The 24,041-nt window shown below is 35.1% G+C and overlaps 2 protein-coding genes across 7 annotated transcripts in view; one reads left to right on the plus strand and one right to left on the minus strand.

Moving 5' to 3' along the window:
- Positions 1-39: 39 nt before the first annotated feature.
- Positions 40-24,041, minus strand: part of mim (missing-in-metastasis) — a 122,421-nt gene continuing 98,419 nt past the window's right edge. Inside the window, exons 4-25 of one of the 5 annotated variants that reach the window (XM_013313275.1) lie at positions 18,658-18,742; positions 17,186-17,399; positions 16,787-16,903; positions 16,580-16,687; positions 15,961-16,111; positions 15,459-15,559; positions 14,927-15,016; positions 14,178-14,277; positions 13,610-13,702; positions 12,615-12,724; positions 12,184-12,298; positions 11,519-11,640; positions 6,403-6,520; positions 5,810-5,995; positions 5,318-5,424; positions 4,824-4,917; positions 4,113-4,448; positions 3,517-3,645; positions 2,607-2,744; positions 1,635-1,736; positions 1,110-1,237; positions 40-627 (exon numbers count right to left, since the gene is read on the minus strand). In XM_013313275.1, the coding sequence (XP_013168729.1) occupies positions 520-627; positions 1,110-1,237; positions 1,635-1,736; positions 2,607-2,744; positions 3,517-3,645; positions 4,113-4,448; positions 4,824-4,917; positions 5,318-5,424; positions 5,810-5,995; positions 6,403-6,520; positions 11,519-11,640; positions 12,184-12,298; positions 12,615-12,724; positions 13,610-13,702; positions 14,178-14,277; positions 14,927-15,016; positions 15,459-15,559; positions 15,961-16,111; positions 16,580-16,687; positions 16,787-16,903; positions 17,186-17,399; positions 18,658-18,742 (2,852 nt within the window). In that variant the 3' untranslated portion in view covers positions 40-519. Of the gene's footprint in view, positions 628-1,109; positions 1,238-1,634; positions 1,740-2,606; positions 2,745-3,516; positions 3,646-4,112; positions 4,449-4,823; positions 4,918-5,317; positions 5,425-5,809; positions 5,996-6,402; positions 6,521-11,518; positions 11,641-12,183; positions 12,299-12,614; positions 12,725-13,609; positions 13,703-14,177; positions 14,278-14,926; positions 15,017-15,458; positions 15,560-15,960; positions 16,112-16,579; positions 16,688-16,786; positions 16,904-17,185; positions 17,400-18,657; positions 18,743-24,041 lie in introns of all 5 variants that reach the window. The other 4 variants (XM_013313274.1, XM_013313276.1, XM_013313278.1 and 1 more) reach the window with 4 other exon arrangements.
- Positions 7,674-10,653, plus strand: LOC106118615 (uncharacterized). 2 transcript variants are annotated; one of them, XM_013313286.1, is made up of 5 exons: positions 7,674-7,764; positions 8,592-8,624; positions 9,299-9,488; positions 10,100-10,243; positions 10,568-10,653. In XM_013313286.1, the coding sequence occupies exons 1-5, from the start codon at positions 7,730-7,732 to the stop codon at positions 10,634-10,636; spliced, it is 471 nt and encodes a 156-aa protein (XP_013168740.1). In that variant the 5' UTR covers positions 7,674-7,729; the 3' UTR covers positions 10,637-10,653. The 2 variants fall into 2 exon arrangements, with proteins under 2 accessions (XP_013168740.1, XP_013168739.1); XM_013313285.1 differs by having other exon boundaries at positions 10,100-10,239.

A 24,041-nucleotide genomic window follows, 5' to 3' on the forward strand; every position in this document is an offset into this window, starting at 1 on the left:
TTTAAATAAAAAAATACTCTGGAACGATTTCAACCAATTTCGTTAAAAAAATCAAAAAAATAGTTTTTTTTAAGATCGTTAATTTATAATTAAAAAAATTAAAAAAGTAATACGATTTTTGAAATCTCTAAACTTGCATCCATAAAAAAACTGATTGATGACAAATGACAGTCCATTCTTGATACTAGAGTTTATTACTTAGTGGTTTAAGTATTGCTAGGAGCGATGATATCAAGTATCAAGAATATTATAGTGACATTCAAGAAGCTTTTATTTTCCTGCCTATTGTTAATTGATATGAATATATTAGTAATGAATTACTTTACTTAGAGATCTGTGATGGCTTCAAGTATCAAGAAGGTGTACAAACTGACTGTAAGCTTGCAGTTTTTCTCCCCATTGCAACTTATTGTTTTGATGACTTAGTATGAAACAGTTAATTTAGTATAGAGTACAGTGCGATGTGGTGTGTCAAGTATCAAGTACGTCGCATCGTTGTATACATACGTGTTGTCGGAGTTATCGTATCTTGGGCGCGGAGCGGTCGTTGCAATGCTTGTTGCGCCGCAGCGTGGCGCCGCGCTTGATCTGCTCCATCAGGGAGGTGTGACAGATGCGAGGGTCAGGCTGTCACACAAATATACTGTCAACTTTCTATATTTGTTGTGCACTAGTTGTCGCCCGCGACTTTGTCCGCGAGGAATTAGAAAAATACTTAATAAGTAACCTATGTATTCTTCTATACTTTGTTCTATATCTATACCAAATTTCAGCGAGATCAATATAGTCGTTCTGGAGATACCAAACAAACAAACAAACAGCTATCCATCCATACATGTGATATTAGTAAAATACAATACTATAATATTCTTTCTTATTTATATGCGATCCTCTCCTTTAACCATCAAAGCATGTCCAAATACGAATGTCTATGATCAGCAGTCATTTCGCCATTTTGGCGAATTCACGCGAGCATTTCGCTATTTTGGCGAAACCATAGCCGTTTGCTCGTTTGATACTTTATTCTATAGAAAAACTAATAATATAGCATAGTTTGAAGTATGGCTAAAATCTCGTGTATTTATAACAATACTAGTGAGTCAGTAGACCTGCGCATGCGCATTGATGAGGTCCCGCACTGTGCTGGCGCGACTGGAGTCCAGCTGCCGGCGCTGCTGCTGGATCGTGGCCGACAGCTTGTCCAGGAAGGCAGGCTGCACGGCTGACGGCAGGTTACCTGCAATTTTATTACCATAAAACATATAAAAACCTAAAAAAAAATATGGGATATTGAATTGATTTTGTCTTTAAATAACTTGATAATTAATCTCGAACTATTTTAGTCTAGATCAAGAATAGAATTTGATTTATTTGAGAGAATTTATGTGACAGTACAACTCTGAAATCTTTTTTTTTCTGTAATTTTCTTTCATGAAATGTGTTCCATAATATCAAAAAGAAATTTACTGTAGGTTTCTGAGACCAAAATATCCTTATCATATCGTAATTCCTGTTTCATGTCATCTTTAACAAAACAGTGATAACAATATGTTTTAAAAAGTGGATTTTGATCTCAGAAATCCACGCTAAATTACACATTGTGAGTTATGTTGTATGTAAGTGTAGTTGTCAACCTTTTCCCTTGTTGTCAGTGTTGGGTGCTGCGGTGGAGCGGCGCGAGGTGCGCGGCGACAGTTGCGGGGCCAGCTTAGCACTCAAGCTGGCTATCAGCCCGCCTTCTGAACACAAATCTAATATGTAATCAACACATAATATACATAAATACGTGCTATACGACGTTTCATGCCAAATTTCAAGACTCTAGGTCGACTGGAAGTAGCCTATTACGCAATTAAAATTATTAAAAATAAATATTTTATCGCAATTTTTCCTTTATCTATGCTTTACGATGTTGCCTCGTGCCGAATTTCAAGATTCTAAGTTCATGCGAAGTACCCTGTATGTTTTGATTCTCTTGCTAATGTCGAAAATTTGCGTAAATTTGCGACATAAATGCTTGTATTGCTTTGGCTTAGAAGTTTTATTTTTTCACAGCACCTAGCGACCGCACACTTGAACATTTGATATAATTTCCGGCTATATACCTTCACGCGTTTTTGAGAAAAAGGGTCTCGACAGACAGACGGACGGGCAACAAAATGATCCTATAAAGGTTCCGATTTTTTCCTTTCGAGGTACGGAACCCTAAAAAGGAGTATATTATAAATAAGCGACAATAGGCTAATAGTTAAGGATACAGATTTCCGATCACAAGGTCGGGGGTTCGAATCTCGCTATTCGACTATTGTCGTAAACCATATCCTAGCAGAAGCATAGAGCTTAGTTGATACAAGAAATATTAGTAAATTAACAAAAAATCTGCTAATATTTTAATTAAAAAAAAGAATAGATAAAATCTGAACTGTTATAGTTAACTAAGAGAACTTTAAATATAAAAGTCGTATAGAAATGGGTAAGAGATGAGTGATATGGATCTGATGATGAGAATCCACTAAATGAGGCTAATTACTCCATGACACTGTGATAATGCAATGTTCTATAGCTGAAGGCTCACGTGTGAGCATTGCTCAGGTCCGCATACTCACGTTCAGCATGCCTGTCTGCGCTGTGTGAGCGCGCAGCTATAGATCTGCGCAGCGCGAGCGGACTGAGCGCGGGTCCGAGCTGCGCAGGCGCTGCGTAGATACTGTTCGAGTACTTCTTCTCCTGCTGCAGCTTGAACCCTGGACCCGGATGTAATGAATCGTGCGGTTAGTATGATTTCATAATGGAATATGGATAAGCGAGAGTTAAAAACCTCTATGACTTCAAAATGAGAAATTCAAGATGAGAAATTTGAGTTAGAAAGAGACTTCTATAGAAGAAAATCGAGATCTCTTTTAATGTTATCCAAGTTCAAATTCAGTTCAGTTCAGAAAATACATTTTATCATGCAGTATAGCCGTTTCAAGTCGTTTCAAGTGGGTTTCTGAGTCCATCTCCGTTTTAAATATTAGTTGCGCACCTAATATATTGTGTCATTACCATCCCTGTGTTGTCCAAGATCTTATATAGATTTTGGTTTTAGTTGAAAAACCCATACTAAAAGAACTAACCATGGGTTTCTGAGATCAAAATCCTCTTTCAAAACATGTTATTATCTATTTTGTCAAAGTTAACAGGGATTACTATATGTTTTATACTGTGATTATTGTCTCAGAAACCCTCGGTCAGTTGTTAAGTAAAATTAAGGATAAACTAAGGATTTCTTAGTTTACTAAAAGATTACAATTTGTTTTTATATAAGTACTAGGCTGTCGCCTGCGACTCCGTCTGCGCGCAATTACAAATAAACTTAATTAGTAGTCTATGTGTTCTTCCAAACCATGTCCTATGTCAAATTTCAGCGAGATCCATGCAACCGTTCCGGAGATACCTTCAAACAAACATCCATCCATCCAAACATTTGCATTTATAATATAAGTAAGATATACTAATATGAAGAATGAAAGAGACCTGTCTGTCCGTAGTGCGAGTCATTGTTGACACGAGGACCGAAGCTGGAGAAGGAGTTCGTCTCCCCATAGCTCGGAGTGGAGGGACTGGAGCCGTGAGGAGAACCTTTACCCTCGCCGTAAATGTTACCTGAGGTTAAAAAAAATTATTTGTTAAATACTAGCTGTGTCCGCGGCTTCGTTCGCGTTAATTTTACTCATAAAATATGACAACAAAACATAATAAACTTACAAAACCTTCTCATAAACCTTACATATTTTAATATAAACTTTCATCCCCTTTTTCCCTATTATTTATTTTGCACCCTTGAGGATGAAAATGACGATACTGCCATACAAATTTCTACCCCCACTTTCAACACCCTACAACCCTTTTTTCCCGTTAATAAATAGCCTATGTCCTTCCCCAGGATCTAAACGTGTACCAAATTTCATTTAAATCGGTTCAGTAGTTTTGCCGTGAAAGCTGGACAAACAGACAGACTTTCGCATTTACAATATTAGTAATGAATATAAGAATTTAAACACAAAAAAACCCGACCCACTACATAAAGTATTTGAAAGTTTATTAACATAAATTAATAAAAAAAAACTTACCAGCATTCGCATCTCTAAAGAGATCAGAGCTAGAAACATTCAGACTGCTCTTCCTGACATAAATTGAGTTCTCTACATACGCCATGATCCGATGTCCTGTCTGTCCGTATATAGGGTTCAAGTTTCCACTCGAGTTTGTATTAAAATTGCTCTTAGCTTGTTGGAACGTACTCAACGATGGTTGATTCTGGTTCTGAGTTTGGTTCGTGTTCACATTCGAGTTCTGGTTTTGGTTCTGGTTCTGCATGGTACGTCGTACCAGACCGGGTGAAGCTGGCATATGTTTCAACTCCGTTAATTGTTTCACAGTTTCCGCTACGTTTATTCCTGCATGAGCTGGAAATTTTAAGATTTTTTGTAAGTACTACAAAAAAAAGTCATCATCAGCCGGTGATGAAGAAGGGGGAGGAAACGGTGAAGTGGGGGAGAGGAGAGTCAAACTCATGATCAATGGGGGACAACCAATCTGATTACTATTTAATATTCCAAAGAGAATGCTTATTCCAAAATAATGAGACCTAAAAATGAAGACTGCAAAGTTTAAGTAGTTTTTGAGTTATATATGTATAATTGCTTACACTTTAGTAGTTTGAAGTAGTTTTTTGATTTAACATTTATCGATTCTCTAGTTACCCCCTCTGCTCCATCTTGGACACGGCCATGTTATGGATTTATGGATTCAGATATGTATAATAGGTATGGATATCATACCAGGGTTAGTGTCAGTGTCAGGCTGCAGCAGGAAGGCGGGCGGCGGCGGCAGGTTGTCCGCCTCAGTGCACAGCTGCGGACTCGCCATGTTGTTCTGCAAACATATACCCAGACACATTACTGTGGGCTTCCACTGCAGTCACAATTGACAAACAATCTCTGTTTTTTTTCAAAATAAATCAAAAGGGAGTAAGTTAATGGTAAGTTAGTTAATAAGTAGTAAAAAATGTAATTGAATTTGATATATTGACCTAGTTTTTAGCATGTCCAATTTAAGATAGACTAGAACTACTCGGTGGGAACCATATGAGCTGATTTTTTTAGACCTAGCTTTTTTTATAGAAAATATCCAAAAATATTTCAAAAACAAATCTAAAAAACATTCAAGGACTTCCTTTTTCATTCATTAGATTAGATCGGTATAAACCTAATACTTTTTTGAGCATCTACTAAAATACTAAATAAAAACTTTAATGTAACATATAGAAACAGACCTGTACATATGGGGGTCGCTGTGGGCGTGATATGGAGGAGGAGCGTCGCACGGGGGGCGGCGGCTTGCCCAGAGAACTGGACGACCCGCGCCGAGACCACACTGTTGCTGGTAATACAAACATACAAACATACGTCATGTCCTGAATGTATACATTACAGTGCGTTTCCACTGTTCAAATCTGTACAACATTGACACTTTAAAAATACGAGACATCGAAATGTCTTTGTCCAAATATAACAAATGTAAACTCAAGGTAACAACTAAATCGATACAAAAATTAATAAAACCTTCAGTTAAATTACTTAAATTTAAGACAAGTTAATCAAAATTAGATTCTATTTTTTTAAATAGTACGTAAATTCTCAGTTGCATAGTACATTTGGAAAAAAAATGTACAAAAAAATCTAAACATAAAAAAATTAAACATACTCACCTGCAATCAGTTTAAAAAGTACTGAATCCCAAAAAAAAACAAAAAAAAATTACAAACCTGCCATAGAAACCGGTCTACGTTTGGGTACGGCTGGTTTCTTACTGACGGTGGCGAAAGCCGGAGTATCATTGACTTCATCTAGAGAGCGTACCGCCTCCTCCAGACTACCCAGAGATATCGAGAAGTTCTCCCTGGCCGCTGCTACCTCGCTATCACGTCGTAGTGTCACTATCTCCGAATCAACTGTACGGATAGCGCAATATCGCATGCATGCATTAAAACTACAGGATGTTGCGAAAAACAAAAAAATGCAAAAAAATTGGTGAAAAAAAAATTTTTTTTCATGTATTCACAATATTATAGGCTTATTTCTTAAAGAATGTTATATTATTCCAAATATTAAAAAAAATTTAATTATTTTTTGTTGAATTTAATTATTAGATCTACAATATTGTGATGCAAATATTATATCTGTGAGATTCTAAAAACATAAAAAAGTAGCCAAAAAAAAGATCATCCAAAAAAATGTATCAAAAAATCACAAAAAATTTAGCACTACAATCGAAAGCTCAACACACAAGTGCATAAACAATCACGCACATACAAAAAAAAACAATTAAAACTACGTATGTAAAGTATCAAGACGTTACCATCAGGGTGTTGTATTTGGTGTTGATGGGCGTGGTCCTCCCCCGCGAACGCCCCCTGGCTGCCGTACCCACTTGATGACTCCAGTGACGACTCACTAGCACTACTCTCTGAGCACACCTGATTAAAAAAGACATTAAAAATAAAAAAAATCAAATTGTATTCCGATATCTATCATCTTACTAATATTATAAATGCGAATGTTTAGATGGATGGATGTTTGTAGGTATCTCCGAAAAGGCTCAACAGATTTTGATGAAATTTGGCAGACATGTAGAACATAGTCTACTTATTATTATTTTAATACCGCGCGAACAAAGTCGCGGGTAACAGCTAATAGGTAATAAAAATAACAACCTTAAACTGAAACTATGACAACACTTTTTAGGTGATGTAAACAAGACATACTATCTCTGTTTCTTTCAAAGAGAATGAAAGAGATGACTAATAATTTATTCGTGTCTCGGCATTAAACAGCATACATTTTTTAATAGTTTGCAACATTCTGAATGAAAGTAAAGCTTTGATATGGACACTGTTAGACCCACGTATTAAAGTTTGATCTACTACTCACGCTAAGTGTCCCATTCTTCATTCTTTTGTATGTCATCTTATATTCTCAATACATTGTAACATTTTGTATGTAATATATAGGTACATTGTTATGTTACAATTATTAAATAATATATAAAACGGTACAAACTACAACGTACGGGTTATATTGTTGACATTTGAAGTTTTCATTCGCGCTCCGAACAATGCCTTTAGTGTTTGGCGTTTCAAGAGTTATGTACACCGCGCAAAACATTTTGATACTTGCATTATTTTAATTTAAGGTTGACAAACCTCTAAATTTTCAAGCTCAAATAATTCCAGCTTTTTTGCCAAACCTAAGTAATGGAGAAATAACAAAAATCTCAAAGACAATAAGTACATTGCTATATCTGTAAATTAGTCTAGATAAAGTAACATAGTTCTTAGTGGCACTTGTAAAGGCAAAAAAAAAATACAATAACTATGTATTTCAAAAGCGTATAGCAGCATTTTTTTCGCAGGTATGTCCATCCATTTATTTTTTCCCATTAGTCTAAAGAACTAATTGGTAGAAAAGTGTAATCATACGATTTCTATTGTTTTCTCTCGATTATAACTTCTGTATTATAGAAAAGGAACCAACAAATATAAAAGTATCAAAATGTATCAATCGCAGTAAAATCCAATCTGAATGGGGCACAATATAACCGCGACTAGTTTTACGAGGCGAGTCGAATCACAGTTGCATTTCGCGCAGCACCACGCATTCTGTTAATCAGTTACTTATATCGTACCATGAAACCTTGCTGTGTGCTATTTTTACACGTCTTGTGAGTACAAAACATATTTCATTTATTTACGACAGAATTTAATTTAACTTGTACTATTTCAGCTTCAATAAACTCTCATTTTTAATGAAGATTTTAATATCGTCTTTCCAATCTGTATTATTTGAATGCAGTTTAAATTTCTCAACATTAATTGCCTTCTTTATCGTTCTTTCGTACGGGCTTTAAGTCCAATTATTGTTATTTAAATATGTACTTTAAAGCTCAAGTAATAAGAATTGCATTACAACGAATTAATATGCACACAAAATCCTTATTTAAAATAGGTCTTCTTAGTTTATTAAATGCTTCTTGTAAAAGTATTTTATTGAATAAAAACTTATTTTAAGCTTTTGATTGTAGTATTAACAGTGGTAGAGCCCGGTTTAACATCTTCGCACGAATTGTCCCGGGTCGTTCAGTGAAATACTACGAACACACAGAAGACACGCGTCAAGTGGAAGCTATTCCGCGTTTCATCTGATGAATGTGTCCCGGAGTCCTAATTTGGTCCTCTTTCCCTTCCCATCCTTCTACTTATAAGGCTAGGATGGGAAGTGGAAGTGGACTTTCCGGATGAGAGGATGCATGGCAAGGGAAAATACTTTTTCTGTGCATCCCCTCCTCCGTCGATTAAAAGTAGGCAACGCATATGCAATTGCATATGTCTATGGGCAACGGTCACTTCGCTATTTCAGCGATTTCAGGTGACCGCTGGCTTGTTTGCCATCTTATGATATAAAAAAAAATATTACTTAATAAAATTTAGTTTATAATAGTGTAACATAAAGGTAAACAAATGATTAATTTATTTTCATTTCCATTCTTAGCTTGGCCATAAACATTCACATTACATCGCAATGGTGAGTTATTTGAATATAATTCTTGATAAGAGAACTATTTAGAAATGTAACGTTTAATTTACTTAAATACTATTTTTTCTCAAAAAATATCAAAACTATTTGTTCCACATTTAATATTAAAATCATCGTAAATTATTGGAATTTTAGTCTAAGGTCCGGTATAAAAAATATACAACCCACATCAGTTAGTTTTTATCTTACTAATATTAAAAATGCGAATATTTTGATAGATAGATAGATAGATAGATAGATTGTTTGAAGGTATCTCTAGAACGACTCAACGGATCTTGACGAAACTTTGCACAGATGTAGAACATAGTCTGGAAGAACACATAGGCTATTTCTAAAGTTTTTTTTAATTCTGCGCGGACCGAGTTGTATGCGACAGCTAGTCACTCATAAATAACAGATAAGGGTATGTATATTTTATATCGGATCTTGAAATAGCTTGATGATTATAGCTTTAAAATATACGCCTAATTTAAAATATCATTCAAACCCGTTACCTAAGATAGTGTAAACATTGCTTCCAGATTTGGTAACAAAACAGTCGATCTTGGATAATCAAGAGTCCAAGAGACCTTGTTATTTTTTTATAGAGGTTTCTCTCTTATAAAGTTCGACTGTATTTCTTATCTCCTTTCTTTAGTTAATTAATTTTGTAAAACTTCCAGCCCTTACAGTAATCAAGACGCGAAAGCGGCATATAAATCTGGCGAGATACATGACCAATCGCCACCCATAACATTGGCTACTATAAAGAGAAAATTAAAGGAAACCATGATTTTCGACTACGAGGACCCCACGCTTAATGACAGAGAGAAGAAAGAGTTAAGCAAACTGTTCGATGCTGTTGAAATAATGGTAAGATAACAGTGAGTTTTCACTGGCTATATGTATAAAAACTCTTAAATATTGCTTTCTCAAGTATCTCAAGGATAAAATAAAGGAGAGCAATATCTTACTTATATTATAAATGTTTAGATAGATGGATGTATGTTTGTTAGAAAGTATCTCCTGAACGGCTCTACAGATCATAGTGATATAAGGCATAGATGTAGAACATAGTCTGGAAGAACAAATAGACCCGTACCGTAGATGCGTCCCGGAGGCCAAAATTAGTCCTCTTTCCCTTCCCACCCTTTTTCTTATAAAGAAAGGATGGAAAGTGGAAGTGGACTTTCCGGATGAGAGGATGCATGGAAAGGGAAAATATTTTCTTTCTGTGCATCCTCTCCTCCGTAGACAAAAGGTAGGCAACGCATATGCAATTGCGTATGTCTATGGACAACGGTCACTTCGCTATTTCAGCGATATCAGGTGGCCGCTCGCTCGTTTGCCACCTTATGATTAAAAAAAAACTTTTTAACGTTTTTTTTTATACGGTTATAAAAAAGAAAAGCTTTATTATATCAGATGAATGTAGCTATTGCTTACTAATAATTTATATTTAATTAATTATGTTATATTTCCAGACAACTTCCAGAGCCCGTCAGCCGTTCAACGTGCAAAATATGTTCTCTTCACTACGCCTAGTGGAAAGAGCGGTTAAGAAACAACTGAAGGAGGGACAGATATCAGAATCCTTGGCATCCAAATTCAAATGGGATAAACTGTTAGTAAGTTATTAAGTTTAAATATATACTAGTTGTCGCACGCGACTCCGTCCGCGCGGAATTAAAAAAAACATAATTAGTAGTAGCCTGCGTGTTCTTCCAGGCTATGTTCTATATGTATACCAAATATCATCGAAACCGTTCAGCTGTTTTGTAGATACCTTCAAACAAATATCCATCCATCCATACATCTAAACATTCTCATTTAGAACATTAGTAATAGTAATATAGTAAAAGAGACTATGGTAGAAAGATCTTATAAGCAGACTAGATTATATTTTTTTATTATTTATGACATTTTTTTTTAATTGATGTTTATATTTCCAGTACAAATCGTCAGAAGAGAGACAAGCCAATGTACTATCTGGACAAACGGACGAACATGAGAATCTTTAATACAATGCCGTAGAATTTAAAAAAAAATTGCAAATATCATTCGACTTCCTAATTTATACTCTAATTTTTAAGATTTGCTTTTAATTTATTTCATACCAGTGATAAAATATTTTTTTTTAATTAATTATTGTTTTATTTCTAGATGATAAATAAATTTAAATATAATAAGTGTTCTGACTTACCGTGAGTTTCCGAGACCAAAATCCCCGTTTAAACATATCGTTATCAAACATGTCATTGATAATATCAGGGATGACGACATATTTTAAACGGGGATTTTGGTCTCAGAAACTCACGGTTAGTCTTAATTTGTTATGATACGAGATTAAGGTAAAATATGTGAGATTATTTTTAATAAAATTCTAATACATTTTATATATTTTATGTACATATAACATTTTACATTATGTATTTACCATTAGATATAGACAATATACTTGTTTTACCTTCAAAAAAGCTAACTTTGACACTCACATATTTATGCGTAATTTTAGCGACAGAAATGATAACTTATAATTATTAAGAATAACTTATAGTTATCGATAGTAACTTTTAGTTATTAATAGTGCGTTTGAATTATTAATAGTCGTATAACCTATAGTTATTGATAGTAACTTTTAGATATAAGTAGCTGTCACCTGCGACTCCATCTGCGCACAATAATATAATACGAAGCCTATATGTGCTTTCAGAATATGTATTACATATGTACTAAATTTAATCAGAATCCGTTCAGTCGTTCTGAAGATACCTTCGAACAAACATCCATCCATCTAAACATTCGCATATATAACACTAGTAAGAAGTAAGATAAGTAAGACATATTATTGATAGTAACTTTTAGTTATTAATAGTAACTTTCAATTAATGATAGTAACTAACCTTTTCCTGCTGCGGGAACTCAGAGCCGTGTTGTTGTTGCTGCTGCTGTTGTTGTTGTTGCGCACGTGATGCGGCCAGTGTTGCCAGCTCCGACATATTGACGTATAGAGCTTGCGGCATTTCTACAATAGAATGTTCTAGATTACAATCAACAATCTTCTTATATATAAAATTGTCGTGTCACACTATTCCCATACTCCTCGGAAACGGCTTGACCGATTCTCATGAAATTTTGTGAGCATATTGAGTAGCTCTGAGAATCGGCCAATATCTATTTTTCATCCCGCGCGGACAGAGTCGCGGCCGACAGCTAGTATTATATAAAATACGATAGTATGAAGAACGATAAAGAAATTGTAAAGGAACGTTGAAACTTATTCTTAGCTATTTAACACATTCAATGTCAAACTATTTTCAAGTATTAAAGTGAAATTGACGGACGATTTAGTGGAAGTGAACGTGTTAAACATCAGGCTCCCTTATAGAATTTAAAGTGATAATAACGAAATGAATGTTAAAAACAAACAGACAAATATAGTCTATGTCACCTGGGGATAGTGTAGCTTCTCAATAGAGAAGGAATTTTTCAAATCGCTTCACTAGTTTTGGGACCAAATGGAAACAAACAAATCTTACTTTTATATAATATTAGTAGATAAACATACCTTTAGTGAGATGTGGTGGGAGAGAAGAAGGCTTTATAGGTTTGATCTCCTGTTGCCCAGTGTTGGCATTCACTGACTTGGCAGGTAAAGATGGCCGCTCCAGAGATGAGCATCTCTGAAAAAAATATTTTTCATATTTTATGCGTATATTATAAACTTATCTCGATGTTTCGCTTTGGGTGATTAGATCTTACGATGTTTAAATACATTGATGGATGGATGTTTGAAGATATCTCCGAAACAGCTTAACTGATCTTGATGAAATTTGGCATAGATTTAGAACATAGTCTGGCCTCACATAGGCTATTTATTAAGTTTTCAATTCGAACTTCGACAATCGACAGCTAGTCAAAATATTTGTATTAGCCATCTCCTAATTTGGTTTGTTTAGAAACTGATTAAATTTGGAGCAGAGTAAATGTACAACTTACAGTAGGCAGCGGTGGGCGGGCGTATATCCCGCCATCACGAGACAAAGTGCCCAATCCTTCAGACGAGAATGTATGCACGCTGAGTGTAGAACGGGGATGAACACGATCTCCTATACAAAGGAAAAAGTTCAAACATTTTAACTAGGAGTTTCGCATGAGTCGCAAAACACAATGTAAGCTATAGTGGGGTGTAAAAGGATGTATAAGGAGGGAAATGCGAAGTTCAAAACAATTGGAATTACGTTTAAAAATTAAGTAACCCGAAGCTACGTTTCTAAGGAACCCACGAGCTACACTTAAACAAGGCTTAGGTAAAGCTCCTAGTACGAGAGATCGCCACTTCAAGGCAAGAAAGTGGCCAGTCAGAAAAAATACGAATATCAAGGAATACTTTTATAAAGTTTTCTGTTGATAACTGAACGCAGCATGCGTTGTAATACCAAAGTCAAAAGTCTAAATATTGTGACACACTAAAGTGAGAGTTGCTGCTTTCGCTGTTCGTTTTTTCAGATAATATGTACCCAGCAAAGCATAGAAAATCACAGACATGACATGACAAATACAATGTAATTTATAGACCGACTTTATATGATCCGTAGGACAAGTTCAATAGCCTTTCAATGTCAAAGTGTCAAAAGATCTTTGTCATACTGCAACTGTATTGTCATGTCATATCTTGAATGTCATTTACCTGATTAGGTTTTACTTATTTTTTTTTGCAGAACTAATTCTGACAACGGTTTCTGTCATCAAGCCAGTTAAGGCTAACTCTATCATTGTAAATACAAGCGAAAACTTTCATTAAAAAGGGAAAAACATTTTTATCTTTGCACAAACCTTCTCTCACATCCTTTGAATATTCTACCAAAGTTTCATGAAATTCTGTCCAGTTATAGGAATGCATAGAAACAAACATACAGATATTTGATTTTTTTTTAGTTTTTTTAATTACGATGTAGTTTTGCTACTGAAGAAAAGATATCATAAAATTTTACCTGATGAAATAGTATGAGGCCGTCCACTCATAATAGCAGAAGCGGCTCTTTCAAATTGCGCTGTGTCTTTTAAATCGGGCCAAGTAGCTGAAGCTGGAATATCATTCATCAGAATTAATTCAATTGATTATGAGCAAATCTCAGTACAGCTGAACCATATTAATATACTTTGAAAAGTAACGTAGTCCAATTTTCATGGATTATTCCTTTCATAATCTTGGGGATTTCAAAAATGTATGAAACTGACGTGCAACAATCACATGACCTTATCGAAAGTCATTTTTGAAGTTCGCTATGGAATCGCCTCGAAGCGAATGCACTTTGTCTAACTCCGTTGAGTAGAATTTTTATTACAAAAAGAATTATTCAAGAAGTTTGTGTTTTCGCCTTTTTACATTAGTATAAATACGATTTTAACCATGGGTTTCTGACACCAAAATCTCTGTATAAAACATATCGTTACCACTATCTTTGACAACACAGAGATGACAATATGTTTTAACCAGAGATTTGGACTTAGAAGACCACGATAAATGGCTGATCAAGAAGGCTATCAAACTATACATACCAGCATTGCCCATGTCATGACTGTCGTCAGTATTATCATCGTCGATAGCGCTTTTCGATGGTGTTATACATTCGCTGCTTACACTATGGCTATCCGAACCCTGAAACACGGGAATCCTTTCTACATTTGATTTTAATACAGTCCTATTCAAACTTATTGACGGCTCCAATTTAAAAAGAGAGATTTCATTTTTATCTACACAACTACTTGTCATATACTTTCATTATTAAAGATACAAAACACAAAATAGCTGTTAAATATTACTAATATTATAAATGCGAATGTTAAGATGTTTGTTTAAAGGTACGGCTGAATGGATTTCGACAAAATTTGGCATACATATAGAACATACTCTGGAAGAACACATTTAGGAATTATATTTTTATTACGCGCTGACGAAGTCGCCGGCGACCGCTAGTAACTAACATTTACATAATAACCAAAACATATGTATAAAGCTGATCTAAAACAAGAAATAAGCAGGCGATAAGAAATATCTAGAGAGAAAATTTTTCTAGTCGTAACTTTCATATTTGGTCTTTCGGTCTTACAACCGCGAACACCACATTCCAATGAATTCACGTTTCGTTTTTTTTGACAATAGGTTCAAAGAATTTATCCTCAAAGAAAAAAGACAAACAAACACCAAATGATTACTAAAGCTAGTGTTACTTTTACTAAGGTTTAAATTGCACAAATAAATTTTAGAACCTAGTAATTATTAAATTTTAAATTTATGATAGAATTACATTACGAGTGTAGAGCGAACGTCGTTGCAAGGTGTCCTGCGATCGAAAGCCGGAGTCCGAACTGCAAACGCTCGACAGGCGAAGCCCTGACTACACACACCAAACAAAAACAAAACAAAAAGACAACAAGCAAAAAGAAAAAGGTAGCAAACTTCAATGGCTCCTAAGTAAAACATCATCAATGTAACAATTTTCTTATTTGCATAATTTTGTCATATATTAAAAAGTTAACACACAAAAAAAACAATTTCATAATTCAAGAGCCATCGAAATTAATACACATACGATTCTAGTAGAAAATCATAGTTTCAAATTACAAATATGTAGCACTAATTAATCTAAAATTCATAAAACAAAAATCATGTGGGAAACAAAATGACGTGAACATAAATTGCAAAGGTAAATACATTAATATCCTTAAGCCTACATATCTAAACATAAAATATGGTGCAGTGAAATTTACCTAAATCAGCACATATAAAATAAAATAAAATAAAAATTGCAAGCAAAATTGCATGCAAATAGCAAATACCTGTGATAAACACCGCTGAGATTCTCCCCCATTCGCGGGAATTGTGCCTCCAGATGAATTTGATATCGGAGTTGAACAACTAACAGTAGAACCAGACACGCCTGTAAAAATAAAAAATAAAAGTTAAATCACACAACAATACATATATTTTCCATCCTGTAGTAAAAGATAAATCAGTTTTATCTTTCTTTCTTATACAAAGTAGCTGCCGCCCGCAATTCTATCCGCGCGGAATTAAAACAAAACTTAATTAGTAGCCTTTGTTTCTTTTGCATTCCACATCTATGCCAAATTTCAGCAAGATACATGCAGCCGTTCCGGAGATACCTTCTAACAAACATCCATCCATCAAAAATTCTAATTTACAATATTAGTAAGATTTCTTTAATTCTTGTTCCTAGTTTTGTACTGTAGAAGCAACTGATCAGAAAAACGTAAAAAAATCTTCCGTAAGATCATGTCATTACACCGTACCGGTCAGATTCTAGCCGACTACACTAACCTTGTTGTTGGTCGGAGCATTGACTATTCAAAGAGGAAATCGAAGTGAGAGAAGATTTGCGACTTCCGAGACGAGACGAGGCAGACGGCGAGTGCGGAGCGGACTCGCTTTCCGCCCAGCCACTGTAGCAAGACTTCACATCGCAAATCACCTGTAATACAAAACGATAAAGACAGTTTGTAATAATATAAAAAATAAGACATCTGTGACCATTTGAAGTCCAAGTCCATTTGACGTCAAATCTTTAGTCAAATGATTTATCTAACTATCGGAAAGTAGTCAATTAATGGTTTAACCTTTGCTTATTTTAGATTTTTTTAGTAAAATTAATAATTTAGAGTACTTGATCAAATCCTTCTAGGAATTCCCTCGGTGACCATTAAGCGATTCCGAACAAGGAGCTTAGTGAACCAACTTTGTAACCACAAATGTGAATAGCTGACGAAAGAATGAATAGACTAAGAACACGCGCCAGCTAAAGAACTAGAGGATGTCGATTATCAAATAACAAATGCACTACCAAAAGAGCTAGAAATACGTTCTTCATCTCTCCTCTCTCTGACTCTAAGCAATATTGCTTTAGGAATATGGAAGCTAAGAGCTTCAGAGATCAACTAACCTGGAGACTAGCGGCCGGTAATGTCCTCGGTTCGGACGTATGTCGCAGCAGCTGTTCACTGCCCTCTTGTAAGTGGCCCACCTCAGAGAGCATAGCCACTTCACTCTCCTAGAAAATCAAAAATTAATTAAGAACCATTGAAATATAATAGCTACGTCTCGAACTTGCTCTTGAAAATTTAGTTAAGAAATAATTTCGCTTGCTTACCACCACTGGATCCAGTAAAGTAACAAAGTGGCAGAAGCGACTACGTTCCTCAATCAAGGCCGCCTTTACAGCTTTCTCTTCCATTTCTTCCAGTTGCTGTTTGCGCTCCTGGACGTCCTAAAAATATAATACAAACCTATGAAATTAAATGAAATTCAAGTCTGCATCTGTAGCTTCAGATTAATTAGTCCCGATTCTCATTGCCGTTCCATAACATACTAATATAATGCAGGGTTCAGTTGAGGCCAGTATACCGTTGGTGCTTTATGGTGAATAGTATCACATCCCTAGGTGGTTGTAGTAGTAGTAGTAGGCACTCTCACTACGGTATCTAGAGTCAATTAATAGTTATATATACTTTGAGGTTGTAAGCGCGACAACTAGTGTATCGTATCTGACCTGCATAGACACGTCAGCCCGTCGCTTGGCATCGGGCGGAGCGCGCCTGGCCTTCCTCGCATGCCGCTGGGCTTCTTGCACTCGCCGGCGAAGTTCGGCCCGGGCCCGCTTGCAGTCCCGTGCGTGCTCTCGGCCTAGCGCCCCGCCGCACGCACCGCGCCGCCACTCCTCAGCGCGCTCGCACAGGGGCGAGATCAAGCGGTCCATTAGCGTGCTAAAACAAACAAATAAAAAATCCGTAATATGCAAGATTTCCTAGAATAAAATATTTATGTATCGGGTGAAACCATCAACAGTGATAGGGTCCGCAGCATAATGATGCTAATGAGCCAAAGGCCAGGCGAGTAGACCATTGAGTGGGCTACTCGCCGGATGCAATAAAACAAATTTAGTCCGTTTCTAATTTTAAAAAGTGCCATAAAATATGCAAAATTGTCTGTCGATATTTAAGGAAAAGTTTAAAAGACATAATATTAATTAAAGGAATTGTTATAATTCTAATGAATCATTACATTACATATTATTTATATTTAATCGTTTAACCGATAAATGAAGCCTAAAATATCGTAGGGTTTAACCCAATAATATTTGTCATCGACACGCATTGTTTATAATATTGTGTGCATATTTTAGTCATGGATAGTCTCGGTTTCTTCTGTAATAAGCACATAAAAAACATTCACACAACATATGGTATGGGCAGAAGGAGCAGTGATTAGCGAATACATAACTCAGGCCCATAACCAAGAGGGGTACACAGAGGCTACGGACCTCCATTTGGCGTAACCTCACAGACCTCTCTCGACTCTTCTATATTCATACATCTAAGAAAGTGACATAACTAAGATAGGAATAATGACTAGAATGCGTATGTGAAGATATAAGTTTGTTACAGGAAGTTAAAAGTAGCGCCAGTGATGAAAATATTAAGAAGCAAAAGCGTGATGATATAATACGAGGTGTTATGATGATTACATATGCAAGAAAGTAATAAAATTGAATATGAATCGATTCAACGCTATAAGACCGAAAAAAGTATGGATGAATTATGTGACCTAAGGATATGCGTAAGAAAGGAAAGAATTCAGATATAACTATATATATATATAGTTGCGATACTTGTTTGTTTGCTCATTATAGATATAATATTGTTATAAGTGAAGACTTGTCATTGGCTCTCAGTTGTCTAGTCTATAGTTAATAAGATTATTATAGCTGTAAGTTTTCCATGTAAATAAATAAATAAATAAATAACGACTAATAGAGATGTGGATGAGTTGTACATACTGTGCCGACCGTCCCTAGGGAAAAGGCAGATTGATAAATGAATGACTGAAATGTCCAATTAGATTAGTTAGGAAGACGAAAAACTTTGTGCCGTCCCATATATATTGGTATAAGGACAGGGATTCGAGAGAGTAACTAAAGAGATAACGTATTCTCTAGATCACTAGATAAGATCATAATGTTACCTTATGAAAGTCTTCATCCTGGATTCGATTGCCCGATGACGCAGGCACACCCTCGTCAAAGCCGTGCCTATTTCCTTTGTCGCTCCTGTAACAATATTACCATTGAAATTAATCGGAAAACCGCAAAAATATTAATGATATTATATTTAAGGTAAGTTTGGAATTTATTGTTGGACCAATCGTCGATGAGCGCGGACATAACGAGCAGAATGTATCCATTACCATACATTTCTATTATGGTGGCAATTAATACTACATTTAATTATCCAAATCATCGAGGTAAGTTCATTTTAATTATATATTCCCGATTTATGAAATGTAATGTGTTGCGGTACCAAGTTTGTATGGAACAATGTTGTTCCTTGAGGAACTTGAGGAATTTCATGGAAATTGAGATAAATGCTAAAGATTGGGGTCAAAGTTCGTATCTATATTTATTTTTTATAGCTTAGACTAGATTTTTTGCATATTGGTGTTTATTACAACGTAGCTTGACGCTATAAAAGGCTTTTGCAAAATTCATGTTTTAAAGGATTAAAGTGGGGTCCAAAATTTAAATGCTGAATGAAGTTATTTCTTCAAATTTAGATAAACTTTTGAGAACAAAAAAATTAATGTCATTCAAGCGCTCAACGAATACTGTGAACTATCGAATATCCATCTTTTTACAAAAGTAATAGAAGAAATGGGTAGTATAATTTAGGCATTTTATAACCTTTTGAATTTATTACAATTATTTGGATATGTATCGCACAATTAAATAAAAAAAAAATACATTTCTATCTTGATTATTAACACCGCAATTTTTGGTTTAATATATTTCTTTATGGTGTTATGAAGGATAAAGTAGGAATAGAAAGAAACAATCCTAATTATAATGTAATTCAAAAACAATAATCACGACATTTGTCCCATGAGAACAACCGTCAAAAATCGTTATATTTTTTTATTGATACTCAACCTATATCTAGTCAATTGACATATGAATTATCAAACTAAATCTTAGACACACTATAATAACAGTGTTTTCATTAACGTGTTTGTAGAAGTCGGTTGCAAATTATCAGATGGTAAAATTGGAAAATGTGTAGAATATGGAAAATGTGAGAGTTTTCGAACTAATCGAGATTTATACCAAGGGCCCTTCATACAACAGTGTGGCAGTAGAAAACATCCGATGGTAAGCTACATCATTCTGTATTAGATTTTAAGGTATGCATGTGCAATATATTACATTTCCTAGACGACATTCGTTGTATTACTCCAAAAATTAAAGATAAACAATGTTGATTAAAAATGTGTTTTAACCTTTTGACGCCTTTGATTGATAATATTACCAACGTAAAGCGACTCTCGGTATAAACACTTCATTACTTATTGGTCAAAATCGCAATTCGCAAACCTACGCATAATGCATCAATACCCATAATTTGTAGGTATAAAAGGGTTGACGTGTTAAGATAAAATGTATTATATTTGAAGGACTGTTTTAAGAAAAAACATGACTTCAAATCAGACTTTGATAATAATTTGAAATATACTTCAGAAATTTGAGGTAGATGATGGGATAAAATAAAAAAGGCGATTTTGGTTGCTATTGTAAGTACAATATTTTGAGAGACAATTTGAAAAAAAAATGTACTTAAAAGGCGATTTAACATATATAGTCCGTGTAGCAAATTCTAGAGGGATTTGCCCGAACGGTAGCGAACCACTATAGAATTTGGTTGAAATATCTATATCTCAATTGTTAGAAATAAAATCCGAAAATATGTCAGTGTATTGACCCAACTAGTCTTACTAAAATGTCGACGTTTGTGTTACTATTCTGACTGACTATTCATTCTGACCCTGGACTTTGTAACGAATGCACGTCATTCGCGCCAAAGGATACTAATTAATAAATGTCTAAAACGATAGACATAACTAAATTAAGATTAACATTTATTCCCAGATATGTTGCATCGACATTGAAACTAAGAGAATAGATGAAATTGAAGGAAACGACGAAATTGAAGGAAAAAATGAAATTGAAGAAAAAGATGATAGAGGTAAGTACAACTCATGGAATATGGAAGAAAACTTAGACATGAATTACTTATTTATTACTTACTAGACACCGCGACTCCGCGGGGTAAAAAAAAATGATAGCCTACATATTCTTCCAGACTATGTTCTAAATTATGCCAAATTTCAGCGAGTATCGTGCAGAGGTTTTAGACCTTCTAAACCATCCAAACATTCGCATTTACTATATTAGTAAGAAGAGTTAAAAAGAAAATTCTACACTGCTCCGGTGTATCGGCGCAACTAATAAATCTGACACTTGTTTTGGTAACGAAAGAGCGTTATTCGCGCTAAATGATTCTAGCTAATAATGTCTAAAAATTTGATTTGTTTTTTATTTTTCAGTATTTAGCTGCACATTAAAAAACGGTGTTATAGGAGACTGTGTGTTTCCTGATGATTGCGAAAGTTTCAAGAAAAATCCTAATCGGTACAATGAAACAGAGTTAGATGAATTTTCAGCACCTTGCAGAATAAACGGTCAAAAAAAGGTGATAAGATTATTTTTTTACAATTAAATACATCATGAATGTACATATTACTGGTGGAAACAAATTATGTGTTTTTATACAAAATTAAACACAATTATTAAATACAATTAAAGGTATGTTGCGACACAGAGCATGAGTTTGACGACAACGATTGCATCACGCCTGACGATCAACCAGGGGAATGTATTAAATTTGACACTTGCACAAACTTCGCTACACAAATAAGTAAAATAAACGACACTACCATTATAAATGCCATGATACGAAATCTCAGGTAAATATAATTGAAGCTTTTTTTGAGACAAAAAACGAGTGAATTTTTACAAAATATATTTATACTAGCTGTCGCCCTTAAATCCGTCTGCGCGGAATCAAAAATGAATGGGTAGCCTATGTTTTCTTCCCGATTATGTTCTATATGTATGCCAAATTTCATCGAGATCTATTTAGCCGTTCTGGTGATCCCTTCAAACATCCATCCATCTAATCATTCGCATTTATAATATTAGTAAGTTTATTACAGTTGCAATGCGGCAGATTCACTAAATATTTGTTGTGCTCTAACAACAAATACTTTTGACGACACAACTCAGACGACAGATGAAGCAACTGAACTGTATTACGATGAAATCCAGAAATGCGCCCCATCCATCGAGCCATTTCGGTTGAAAAGTGGCTGCTGTGGACAGGTCAACTACGAAGATAGAATTATGGGTAGGTTATGATATCTGTTATTCATCCAATTGTATACATTTTAAATCTAATATCACACCATCAACCGTAAACTCATCATCATCATCAACCTGCCCTTATCCCTATCGAGGGTCGGCACAGTATGTACTACTCCTCCATACATCTCTATCAGCCGTCATATCCGACTCTACCCTCTTCTTACGCATATCCTCTTTACCGTAAACTATTATGATAATTAATAACTTTTTATTTTTAAATTAATTGAATTACTTGCATCAAAGGAGGACTTACAACATAAGCACGACTAACCCCTAAGTATCAAACAATGTTAATAATTTCAATCTATTTTACCGATTGACGTTTATGATTTGTAATTAACTATACAGGTGGCACAGAAACCAAAATTAATCAGTACCCGTGGTTGGGAATTTTGGATTACGATAATAATACCCTAGATTGTGGAGTGTCTCTGATTAGCGGAAAATTTGCGCTAACAGCGGCTCACTGCGTATACACAAATAGACCGTAAGTTAAGTAGTTTCTAGCTATCACCTGTGACTCTGTCTAGATAAAAACTAACTATTGATCTAACCTATTCGCAAATCCAGACATGAATGCTATTATAGAGATATTTGGTAATAAGTATTCATGAATCCTAGCAAGAAGAAACAAGATTAGAAAGACAATGACAATCTCCGATCTTTCCATGTTTAGCTTTATCTACACGTCTGGGAAAAAGACGTTGAGGATGAATACTTTTGTTAATATTACAAGCTGTTGCTAGCGACTCAGTCCGCGCGATATTCAAAAAAAACTGTAGTAGCCTATGTGTTCTTCCAGACAATGTTCTACAGCTATGCCAAATTTCATCGAGATCTGTTCAAAGGTTCCGGAGATACCTTCAAACAAACATCCATCCATCTAAACCCTTTTATAATATTGGTAAGATATTAGTAAAAGGTAAGATACGATTTAACTGGAATGTTGTAATTTATGTCTTAAGAAAATACATCCGGCTGGGTAAGCACAATATTAAAACTGATGGTCCCGATTGTAAGCTTGTGGATGGTGGCAGAAAAATATGTAATAAAGGCGTGTTGAAAGTGCCAATTGAAGAGATTTATATGCCGGAACAATTTACAAAGGAGAGAAACTCAAGCGACATCGCGCTAATCGCTTTGAGCGAAATGGTTATTTTCACAGGTACTACAAAAATCAAAGGCGTTAAAAATTATTGACATATAATATTAAATAACGACTGTCGGTGGCTCAGGGTTCAAGTACTTAACTTGCAATCTGCAGGTCCTGGGTTCGAATCCCGCCATGTACCAATGTGTTGTGTAGGCTCCGAGCCCCTCAGTGGGGACGTATAGTGAGCTGATGATGTAGATATACAACCATATTAGCAAGCCAATATTATCCAGTTCAATGCAAAACACCTTTTGAGTTACTTATTTTTACAGATATACTGGCCTTTTATTTGTCATCATTATCTCAATATTATAGATTTATAATGGTACCAACTATATACCAACTGTACCAAATAATATATATATATATATATATAATACTAATATAGCAATTATTTTTCAGAGTTCATTAAACCCATTTGTTTACCAGAGACAGATGAAAGTCGAGAGTTCGATGAAAGTACAAAATTTAAAACAGCCGGTTGGGGGCGGATGAATGATGAAAGTGTACTCACCGACGTAAAGAGACAAGTGACCTTACCCTTCGTGCCTCTAAAGGTGAGACGAGACAGTCTTCTATGAGAATGATTACAATATCTTTCTGTTAGGGTTCGCTAATTGTACGGGCAACACTTTGAGCTGTCAGGGAGAGGGACGGAAAATTATCGAGAGCTGGCAGGTAGAAGGAGGTCGGTTGGACATTCGGTATCGAGCTGTTGAAGTGGAAGGTTGTGGCAAAGAGAAAATGAATTAGTGATTATGATATGTTTTGCTTCAGTTACACATACTGAAGCCTAGATATAGTTCTTTATATCGTATATTATCCTTATATATATATATATATATATACACGGTGGCCCAGTGTGGATTTCTTGACTACACACATTTTCGAATTACGTTGCAGATAAGTGCAGGACATCACGATGTTTTCCTTTAATAAGAA

This window comes from Papilio xuthus, unplaced genomic scaffold (genome assembly GCF_000836235.2).
Source record: "Papilio xuthus unplaced genomic scaffold, Pxut_1.1 DF827570.1, whole genome shotgun sequence".
Classification (NCBI taxonomy): Eukaryota; Metazoa; Arthropoda; class Insecta; order Lepidoptera; family Papilionidae; genus Papilio; species Papilio xuthus.